Raw genomic sequence first — 11,681 nt, 5'->3', positions numbered from 1 at the left:
ATAACTTATTATTATGAGTTGAACACTTTTGGGGAAAGCGCCCGATTTACTTTACCTAAACTCAGTAGTAGTCGCAGTGCATTTTCGACGGGAGATGGTGAGGGTTTCCTATGGGAGTGGGGCTGGAGCTACATGATCTTTAAGGTCCCTTCCGACCCAAACCATCCTCTGATTCTATGTAATTCAGCCTCTCGTGAAAGCTTTAGGGGTATTGTATAAGTGTTATGTATTTACAGTTGCCGTGATGCCTTTTTTTAATTTTGAATTAGAGGACTGTCATAAATCAGAATTCTCAGATGAATACAACAATTCCTCTGAAACCCTCTAGGCAAGACTTACACATCAGGAAAATTAATTTACAGCCTCATGTAAGGAGCGAAGCTATATTTGTCTTCAGCTGTATTTCATGTGTGGCAGGCTGGAGGATGATACTGAAGGCTGTTAGGCTGTAAGCATGGATTGCAGAAGTGAAAATAAACAGATGCATGTGGATTTATATCCAGGTGTTTTGTCTGAAGTCCATCCACTCTAAAACACATCCTATGTCTTTACAGTGTCTTTCAAGTTCCTGAAGTCAAAGAAAAAACATGTTACAGTATTTGAAATGTGAGGGAGAGCATGGATATATTTTAAATGTGAAGAGATAGGAAAGATAGTCTCTAAAAGTAATTTTAAAAAGGCGTGAGTTAGGAAGTAACAATATAAGGAAAGGTCAAAGTAAAAGAGGTGCTTGTGATGTGAACTTGAATAGTGGTAGGATGACTTAAAACACTTTGAATTATGAAGGGCTTGAATGTATTATGGATTCTTATTTAGAGATGTCAAGTGTGATCTGACCCTTCACAAAATGTCAAGGGATTAAGAGAGAATTTGGACAGCAGTAAAACTGAAAGCACCGTGGGCGGTCATTAAAGACAAGGGCGGTTTATTTTGCATTTCAAATTAGAGTACCTATGGAAATGGAGACAAAACCCAAAACAGAGCAGAGTTCAAGGGCTTGTGGGACTTCCTTAAAAAGCTGGAGTTAGGGTAGTAAGTTTGTCCTCTGCAGGAACAATTAAAGCCAAGTAGAAATGAAAACCTGTTTCTTTCCAGCATTGCCACTTGCAATGATTCCTATAAAAGTCTGTATGTTAAGATTTATAGTGATGATTCAAGCCATATGAAAAACTGCTGATTGTAGCTGACAATTCCCGATGTACAGGAACAAAATGCTTTGCCAGCCTTGGGGTCTTGAACCAGAAGAGAAGAGGCTTTTCCCCATCATCCTTCACTTTAAAACAATTGAAAACAGTGAAAGAAGGGAATTGACGTGGGATGGGTCAGGAAAAAAAATGGTGTAGGTTCTGATAGACGAAAGATTTCATTTTGCGTAAGTTTGTTCTGTGTGGTTGTATAAAGTTGTTGAAGTTCCTCAGGTTAATGATGCAGACTTCAAATTTGTTTTTAAATACGTGCCAGCAGTATGCTGCAAGAATAGAGGGAATCCTTCAAAAGCATGCATTACATAAAAATAATCACTTTTGCATTGGGAAATCCCTGACACACAGATCTCTGGCATCTGGGAGGTTTTCTGGGGAGAAATCTGGCTGTACGTTCACCTTGTCCTTATTCTGTAGATGTTCATTTTGATCACTGTTAGAAATAGGGTACTGGGCCCAGTTGGGCCTTGGTATTATCCCCTGCAATCATTCTTATATCTTCATGCTACGTCTGATACCTCAAGCTTTGGTTTTGGTGTATTATTTCACCTTTGGCATGTTTAACTAAACAAGAAAAAACTCAGTTTTCTAATTTTTCATTGTGTTACCATCAGGATGTGATAGTTATGTAAGAGAGGAAAAAAAAGACATGCAACTTTTTACTAGATTAGATAACGCACACAGCTCCACCATCACTCCATTAAAAATAGCACACACACAAAAATCCCTTGGTTGTTTTTTTTTTTTCCTCTCATAGGGTCAGATTAGATGATACTTTAAAACAAAGCAGAACAAAACCATGCCATTGAAAAGCTCATGTGGGCCATTCTAAGAAAGACTTTCCGGGGTTGTCCTTTGCCTTCCTAACGTAGAGAAATATTGTGCAACTGCTTATGTAAGTCTTGGTTGTCCTTGTTCAGAAGTACCTACAAAGCACTGTGCCTTCAGTATAGTGAGGCAGAAGTAAATAACTTTCCTATGCTTTTTAAGCTGTTGATGGGATGTTTCTATAAGGCGTTCCTTGTACATGTAACGTGTGTAACCCAATTAAACATGAGGTGACAATAAAACAGTGTTTTAAGTTGTATTTAACTTAGGTAAATTGTATACAATTATTTTGATTTAAGATCTTCAGATAGCAACAGCAGTAGAAACAAAATTAAGCAAAACCAACCCAAGCTAAGGGAACAGTCAGTGGACCTAAAAATTAATACCTGAATACTGGAAAGCTGGAGCTGAGTCCCATTTTTTCAGTCTCTTGACATATATACCAAGAAAAAGTAGTTAACCCAAAGAAGGTAGCTACATTCTAAGAGAAATGTGGTAAAGGCTTTCTGCCTGCTTTATCTCTGTTTTTTTAAATCTAGCTAGCTACCTATACAGCTGTTGAAACTTTTTACTGAAGTATGTGGAGCAATAAAGTGAATTGGAGAAAGGTTAAATTAGGCAAATAAGAGTCATGCTCTTTTTTTTTGTTAAAAAAATAAAGGGTGTCCTGTACCTGAGAACTTCATTGTTTTACTAAAAGGTGTTAACACCTTTCTTCTACAAAAAGCGAATAAACATGAAAAAGGGTATCTCAAACCATATGAAAAAACCCAGTTCTTGAATGGCTTTTGAGGGCCTTAGCTGATGATGTCACTTTAGGCCTGGGTAAGAAATAACGAATGCTCAGAACCAGCTTGGTTTTGTTGTGTTTGTTTTTCCTTTGTTGCTTAGTAGACTTTTGGGGCTTTAGTGAGATAGTTCTGGCAGGCAGACTCTTAAATGGAGAAATGCTCAGCATCACTGCAGTCAAACAAACGCTAACCTTTGTTTGCACAACACAGTGCTGGGCAGAAGTTGGCTTTGAGTATTTTTTTTTTTTTTATTTGCAACTTGATCTGAAAAGTTAGTTAACTACGTGAGCTGAGCAGGGCTAGACTGCTACCACTAGCTCTGTCATTTCTGTACTGTGACGCAGTGTGGGTTCTCCAGGGGATGTTAATTCCCTTTGAGAAAATTGGATCTGTTGGTTCTCAGTACTTTTGAAATAAGGCCCTTAGTAAATGATATAATTACACTTAGTAATTATGTATATACTAGTAAGTATTTAAAAAAACAACTACACATAGGATAAACAGTTAACTACATGTTAGAATGATAAGAATCTCTTTAAAAATAAAAAGGGAGGCAAAACATAATGGGATCTAAAATACTTAAGCAGGTAGAGTAGACAAAGAGAGAGTTTATTGGCTAGATCTAATAAGGGACTTAAGTGCCTAAAGCAGGATTTAGGGAGAATTCAGGTGCCTAAGTCAAAAAATGCGATCTGAGAAATCTCACACAGCAGCTGCTTGACCCAGGAGGTGCCTAAATTCAGAAGACTCCTGCTTGATTTTGATCTATATCTCTAGAGAGTCTAGGATTTCACTTCTGTGCACGTTCAGTGTGCAGTAGCTGGAGCAATTTAGCACCTATTCCCCATTCAGCCATTTACAATCCTCAGCTAAGGTGTCCAAGGGCTCTCTTTTGCCAGTATTCTCAGGCCACACCGAGCACACGATCATATTCAGAGACTGCAGTTTGATGTAGATACTTGCTTTTAACATGAAGGACAGAGGAATCTAATAACTTTTTATTTGACAACCTATCTGTTACAGTACTGATATAAGAGTTGGAAGAATCAGTTTGGTTCTGCCTAGACGTATTCAATGCCATCTCCTCCCTCAAAATAATCTGTCTCAAAGGGTGACTGCATAAGTCTAAGTTGCCTTGAGGCATGCATTAGAAATGAGGATGTGTCACCCCCTACTAAATGCCCTGTTCCTTGGGATGAATCTCACATAGTTGCTGTTCCTACATCTTACAGAATTCCTTGCTTTACAGTGTCAGAGCTTTAATAGGAATGGAGCAGAGTAGTCTTTGTTTTCAGTAGCCTTGTCACTTGCTGAGTAGGATTGTTATTCTGCCATAGGTTGAATATTTTTTGTTTAATGGGGATACACAGCAACAATGGGTTGCTATATGGGAGGTGTTTGTTTTGTCACTTCCTTCTGTTGTCTTGGCTGTGATTTAATAGAATACAGCAAGGTCTGCACCATTTTTTTTTAACAGAATAATATTGGATCCTATGGTTGAGAGGGGTCTGATCTGTGAATTGTAAGCATGCTGTGGAGTCTGTGTCTTGACTTGAGTTAAATTTCTAAGGAGTTGCAATAATACTGCTGCATTTCTTGCGAACTTGCATTAGACAACTGTGATGCTTCAGGATGGTACCAAACTTCTTCGTCCATACTGTCTACAGTTTTTTCACTTGGAATTCTAGGTTCGTCTCAGAGAAAGGAAAATTGGAAAACTGAAAACCAGTTTGCAATCACATGATTTAATGTGTCTATTTAACTGGTTCTTTTGCTTGTACCAGGACTGAACGTATCCCTTACTAAAATGCTACATAGTTGTCACACTTACTATTTACATGTTTGGATATATATGGATATATTTGTATATACAATACATGTATAAAAATACATTGACTGTTGTGGAAACACCAGTGAGTGGAGTTACTCATTTCCATGCTGTTATGTTCATTGTATTTCTAGTTTTTGCATATATGATGATATGTGGTTGTGCATTTCACAAGGTAACTGAATGCCTATACATGAGCAGGACAACAAACTTAAAAATGGGATCAAGAAGGTTTTATTTTAAATTTCTCCTGTTGAAAAAAGTAATTAAGCTCCAGATATGACATGAGCTCTATTTGTCTTTTCTTTAGGAAGAGAATCCTTGGACTGTTTGGACACCTTCCTTCTGCCATTGTTGCCCGGTAGGAGAGTCATATATAACCAAATATTTATTAAATAGCTAAATATTCAACAGAATATTTGCTCCTATTAATGTACATTGTAATTATTCAAATAGTAATGCACTTACAACGTGAAATAATAAATTCAAAGAGATCCAGAGGCATAATAATTTATTTTTTCTTGAAGTTAAAGCTTTTAGTGCAGGACTATAACTGAATAATGAACAAAAACCAGAGTAATAGCTAAGGAAGTACTAAAAAGGCTTTCATTAAAGAAGGACTTCTTTAATAAAAATTGCTTGCTAAGAAAGCATGCAAAAAGCAAATAAATCAGCATTTTGTCAGTTTATTAGGGTGTTTTCCTTCAGTTGTAAATTGCTGGCTAACTGTTGTGTTGCATGTACTAAAATATTTTTTCTGGGTGTTAATGGATTCACATTAAAGAAAAATATAAGCTTTTTTTTTTAAAGACTTCATAGCAAAAGTAAAAGATAATGATTTGTACGTGTGTTCTGTGTTATAATTTGATATTGAAGGAACTATTTTGATATCTTTTTTGATATCCTTTTTGATATCCTTTTTGATATCCTTTTTGATATCCTTTTTGATATCCTTTTTGATATCTTTTGATATCTTTTTTGATATCTTTTGATACTACACTGGTGAGACCGCTCCTGGAATCCTGTGTTCAGTTCTGGGCCCCTCACCACTAGAAGGATGTTGAGGCTCTGGAGCGAGTCCAGAGAAGAGCAACAAAGCTGGTGAAGGGGCTGGAGAACAGGCCTTATGAGGAGCGGCTGAGAGAGCTGGGGTTGTTTAGCCTGGAGATGAGGAGGCTGAGGGGAGGCCTCATTGCTCTCTATAACTACCTGAAAGGAGGTTGTAGAGAAGAGGGTGCTGGCCTCTTCTCCCAAGTGACAGGGGACAGGACAAGAGGGAATGGCCTCAAGCTCCGCCAGGGGAGATTTAGGCTGGACATTAGGAAAAAATTTTTCACAGAAAGAGTCATTGGGCACTGGAACAGGCTACCCAGGGAGGTGGTTGATTCACCTTCCCTGGAGGGATTTAAGGCACGGGTGGATGAGGTGCTGAGGGGCATGGTTTAATGTTTGATAGGAATGGTTGGACTCGATGATCTGGTGGGTCTCTTCCAACCTGGTCATTCTATGATTCTATGATCTTTTTATATATTCACTAGTATTTTCATATATATATATATTCTAATATATCCTTTGCTATCAAGTTGGATTTTTTGGTATCTAGTGAGGATCGTCCTCTGAGATAAATTATATTGAGATATATTTAGTTTTGAATATATTTTACGAAATAGGAGTGTCACAGTCCACTTTAAAAGAAAGTGAGTTGTTTATCCCGGCATGGTGCCAGAGCAATCCCAAATCACTCAGGGGTAGTAGTGTACATGATATCTCTTACTAAACAAGATGCATGCCCTTAAAACACTAGATTCAAATGAGCAAATCATCCATACAGAACAGAGCACTGACAGGAAAAGCTGCTGCCGCGAAAGTTACTGGAACAGCCTGTTGTGAAAAGAGCATGGAGAGCCCTAATGCTTCCTGAAGTCAAACCCAAAATCAAACCCAAACTGCTACAGCCCACTGCAGGTGTGCATGTTGCAAAGAGAAGAGGAGAAAGACAGGAAAAGATAAAAGAGAGAAATAGTTACAAGAGAAATAGAAAAGATGAGAGATAAATCACCACCTTAGGAACTCTAGATGTAACAGCATGTGTTTATTTTTTTGAATGGGTCCAGAAGATGCTGGGTATCCACACCCAAAGCAACACAGGACAAGACAAAAGACAAAGACAAGGCAACGACCAAAGACAAAGACCATGTTGCAGGCTTTTGCAGGGATTTTTAAGCTCTCTGTCCCTGCCCCTCACCAAATCAGTTGGGATGGACAGGTAACAGGTTCAGGTGTGACTCCCACCTCACTAAGCACTTCCAGACATGCACTTTTGGTCTTGCCACTGGGGCTGGGGACAATCAACTGCTTTGAGCCGTTTAACCCATGCCATGCTAGGTCCATACACCATCACGTGGTTCAAACAGGTGTGTGTTGTTCTGCTGGCAGTGTGACCTGCATGTATCTGTCTTCTTCAGTGGAGAGTTGCATATAGCGAAGAGCAGGAGAAAAGAGGGAAGAGAAAGAAGACGCAGCACGGCTAATCATGCAGCAGACAGTAACTAGACCAATCATCAAAAACATAAATCCAGAAACCAACATTAATCCTAATTTTGTAAACTCTGACCCCCACCCTATGAATCCCAAGGATTGCAGGATGGACTGTTAACCATGAGCTCGGAGCCCAGCTGTTGAACCAGTCCTTAGGTTGCATTGATTGGAACAGTTCAGCAGTCTGGTACACAACTTCCTTCATCTTGGCTCAAGCTGCTTTTATTGAAGTAGACGCATTGTGAAGGGTGGCACAGCACTCTCCATCAGTGAGGTTTAACATTCTGCAGACTGTTCTCTTTAAGAAGCAACATGTCCAAGGCTAGGTGGTTCTGAAGAGACATCTGAGAGACTTGTTGCACCTGTAAATTCAATTCTGCAAATGCAAACCTTGTCCTATTACTCAGGGGGTGTGTGTACCTACCATGTGACATATTGTAAAATAAATTGGTCCCTCTTTAAAACTCTGTAAGGGGTAAAGACATCTTCAAAAAACATGCCCACCAGTTGCCTGGTGGTATAGTAGGTATGGTAGCCTGGAGGTTGTATTCCAGAGATTGCCCACTCTGGATGTCCAATTGTTGCATCTCACCAGGTTTGCTTGCGTGGAATGGTGAAAATGAAAACTCAGTTGGGACATAGGGAAGGGATACCCACTGCACACTTCAGTCTGGCATGATATGTCAGTGTTAGATACGAGTAAAAATTTCCATCAGAGCATCCCCAAGCTGGCTTGAAGGGAGCAGGATACTTACTGATATTGCATTCACATTGATCTGTCCAAGTGAATCGGGTGTTTGCCGGTTCTGTGTGTAGGGGAATGCCTCTAAGGGGAAAATGTGTATGGGGAACCCCACATTTGTTATCATAAGCTGTATCTGTCAAGTTGCAGGTGGTATCATTATTTTGGCATCCTGCTGATAGGTACTCCTAGCAGATGCACCTATCTCTAATCAAAGTTCTTACACTGTTAAACCAGGTTTCAGGATGTTCTCCTGGCCCATCTTCACATGTAGTAACTTTGGAGCAGTTAAAAAGAGGACTATCGGGGGTGAAACATCAGTACGATGGTGTTTTCTACCCTGTCGTGACCAGTTAAATGATAATTTGTTCAAGTCTTTCCCACATGGATTTTGTTGTTTTGGAAGTTAGTTTACTAAATAGATTACTAGAACCCCTTGTTTGGGTCTGTGAGAGTGGTGTTGCTTCATGGGACAGACTGGGAGAAGCTGGTGGTCCATTGTATGTAGCAGTACGTTGCTCTCTGAGCTGGCCGTGGAAAGCGCTCTGACTAGCTGTTCCCCTGGGGAAATGAATACGATCAGGTGCCGTTGCTCTGATAATGCTCTGAGTTGAAGCAACAGGGGTTCTTTGATTGGAAATAGTGCTGTTCTCCTTGCCTTTCTGTATTACTGAATGCCTATCAGCAGTGGTTCTTTCACTACAAACATGTGTTGTGCTGTCATTGCTCCGCGGGCAGTATTATTACTAGGTAGAGCTGAACTTCTCATATGCTCAGGAATATCAGCCTTATTGGGATTGCTGGCATTTCCAAGCATTGGACTAGCTGGTGCAATTCCTCTTCCTGCAACAGCACTACTGCAGGATTTTCTTGTCTGAATTACTTCCTCTTTGAGGTCACTGTCTGTAGTACTAGTCTGGCTTCTTTCGGGATATGCCACTACTGAGGAGATGGATGGTCCAGCGTGATCACTGCACCACTGCTGTTTCTGCCTAGAAAATACGCTCCTCTGAACTTTGTGATGAGGAGATTGTTCAGTGCTATTATTAAGATGACTACTTGGCCTAACTTTGGCAAGTGAAAGATTGCTGCTGGAGCCTGAATCACTTGAATTCAGCTCTGACGATTTTCTTCCTAGCAGTAGGTATGTAGCCATGATTTCGTCATACTTCATTGTACTAAGGGTTTCTTGAATTTCTTCTTGGGAATATCCCATTCCTACCATAATATCTGTTATTTTCTGGTCTGAGATGTCTAGTTCTGGTTCAACAAAAGATTCATGATCATCTTCCTCATGCCCTGTATTTATGCACCTGTCCTTCATAATTTGCTGGAGTACCTCTTTTACTGGGGGTTAAGCACCAGGAAATATTTGAGGAGGTTTTCACAATCTGTTGACTTGTAGAAAGGAATCCTATATTTTCCTCTTAATGTTCTTTCTCTAAGTTCCTTTGAGGTCTGTCCATCAAAAGGAAGAGATCTACTCACAGGGGTGTAAAGAATAACACCTGAACTCCAAACATCTACTTCAGGTCTGTCATATTTTTTTCCCCTGAAAGAGCTCTGAAGCAGCATATGGTGGGCTGCCACAAAAGGTGTCCAGTTTATTTCCAACTGTACACTTTGCTAAAACCAAAGTCAGCTATTTTAATGTTCATATCTGCATCTAGCAGTAGATTTTCGGCCTTGAGATCTCTTGAGATGCTTTTGATGGCAATACTGCACTGCAGATACTATCTGTCTAAATTTAGCTCTAGCCTCCTTTTCCTTCATTCTTATATGTGCAACCAGATAGTCAAAAACTTCCTCCTCTCTTGCATATTCCATTATTAAATAGAGAGATTTTTTCAGTTTCAGTAACTTCAAAGAGTTTCACTATACTTGGATTATTTGAGGTCTTTATTATTCTTCTCTAAAAAAGCTTTTGTAGGCTAATTGGGCTCAGCTATGTTTTGTCAGTTATTTTTATGACAACCTCTCTGCCAGTCAGGATGTGCCTTGCCAGTTTTACTTTTCCAAAATTCACCTTTCCAGTTGTTTTAAGGAGTCTGCAGCTGCTCATCTGCGCAGGAAGCTGTGGAGTTCCTTCAACGAGCTCCAGAGCACCCAGTTTGAGAGGAAGCTTCCTGCTGTCCATCTCCATGGGATGTGTGGTTCTCAGCGTTGTGATTGTTCACCGTGGCCAGTGGAGTCCGAGGGGACATCTTATAGTTTCAGTGGGGTGGCTGTACTGCCTCGTGTGTGCAAAGAGGTGGAAAGACAAGACAGATGTGACCCTGGCTCCACTGCACCTGCTCACTGTGCCGATTTAAAAGAAAGTGAGCTGTTTATCCCGGCATGGTGCCAGAGCAATCCCAAATCACTCAGGGGTTGTAGTGTACAAGGTATCTCTTACTAAACAAGATGCATGCCCTTAAAACACTGGATTCAAACAAACAAATCATCCATATGGAACAGAGCACTGACAGGAAAAGCTACAGCCGCAAAAGTTGCTGGAATAGCCTGTCATGAAAACAGCATGGAGAGCCCTAATGCTTCCTGAAGTGAAACCCAAAATCAAACCGAAACTGCTACAGCCCACTGCAGGTGCACATGTTGCAAAGAGAAAAGGGAGAAAAGGAGAAAAGATAGGAAAAGATAAAAGAGAGAAATAGTTACAAGAGAAATGGGAAAGGCCAAGGCCTTGTTGCAGGCTTTTGCAGGGATTTTTAAGCTCTCTGTCCCTGCCCCTCACCAAATCAGGTAGGACCCCTCCCCTCGCTAGGCACTTCCAGACATGCACTTTTGGTCTTGCCACTGGGGCTGGCGGCAAGCAACTGCTTTGAGCCGTTTAACCCATGCCATGCCAGGTCCATACAAGGAGAGTTCTCTTTTCTACCAAGTCTTGCTGTTTGTTCTTATACAGATAGAAAAGGGTGGAAGCATTACAGTCATTACATTGTATTCACATTAAAAGTGTGCCTGTATTATAAAGCCAAACCTTAAACCAAGGGAAAGGAGAGGAAAAAACTTATTATGCTTGATATCTAGCTTCTTGAAAAAAAACTCACCTTTCTTTTCTGGGTAATTAATAACAAGTGTGGAATTAAATTCAGAGTTCCAGTCAATTAAAATACATTTTAAGAAACACATGTGAAAATTAGAAAATACTTTGGAGCCTGCTTACAGTGGTAAGTGAGGAAAAAACAATTACTGGATTGGACTTAAGTCTGTGATGGGGTATAATACTATTGACTATGATTATCAGGCACCTTTGCCTACAACAAGGCGGTATACGTCAGTGCTGCTAGTACTAGATGTAATAAATCACCAAGTTTCCAGCTAGCTAATGATATTTGTTATTAAAATTCAAAAAAGTCTTTAAAAATTCAAAAGGAGTTGATATAGTTACAAAATTTGAATTTACTTATTCTTCTTAGAATATCTCTTTAGCATCAGAGGAGCATGTGCTCCTTTTCTTAGATATTTGTCATTCAGAGAATCCCATAGAGTTTGTATGTATATCTGCTCTTTCTTTATGAGCAACCTTCCTTCAGAGGTTTCAGAGCACCAGGCAACTATTTCCTGTCAATGAGAACAGGCAATAGGTGAATTTTCTTCAAAGACTATGGATAGTACTCTTTAGTAATTGTAGTGTTATGTGAAGAAGATCTGAGCTTGACAAAAAGTGATTACTTTAAACCCAATCAAGGTGGCAGAAAACAGTTATTTAATTAAATGGCCTCGTTGGCAGTAATTTGCCTCTTTGGCAC

General features: G+C 39.8%; 1 protein-coding gene across 1 annotated transcript; it reads right to left on the bottom strand.

Annotated features, from left to right (window-relative positions):
- Positions 1–8,252: 8,252 nt before the first annotated feature.
- On the bottom strand, positions 8,253–10,133 carry LOC138719587 (MAP/microtubule affinity-regulating kinase 3-like). Its single transcript, XM_069854891.1, is given in 9 exon segments — positions 8,253–8,647; positions 8,650–9,279; positions 9,282–9,480; positions 9,482–9,554; positions 9,556–9,633; positions 9,635–9,774; positions 9,776–9,850; positions 9,905–9,983; positions 9,985–10,133. Coding segments are annotated over 9 exon segments (1,788 nt in total). The 3' UTR covers positions 8,253–8,282.
- Between the last annotated feature and the right edge of the window lie 1,548 nt (positions 10,134–11,681).

Source organism: Phaenicophaeus curvirostris, chromosome 4 (genome assembly GCF_032191515.1).
Source record: "Phaenicophaeus curvirostris isolate KB17595 chromosome 4, BPBGC_Pcur_1.0, whole genome shotgun sequence".
NCBI lineage: Eukaryota > Metazoa > Chordata > Aves > Cuculiformes > Cuculidae > Phaenicophaeus > Phaenicophaeus curvirostris.
Note: the sequence above shows the minus strand (reverse complement) of the source record. Positions and strands in the feature narration are given on the sequence as shown.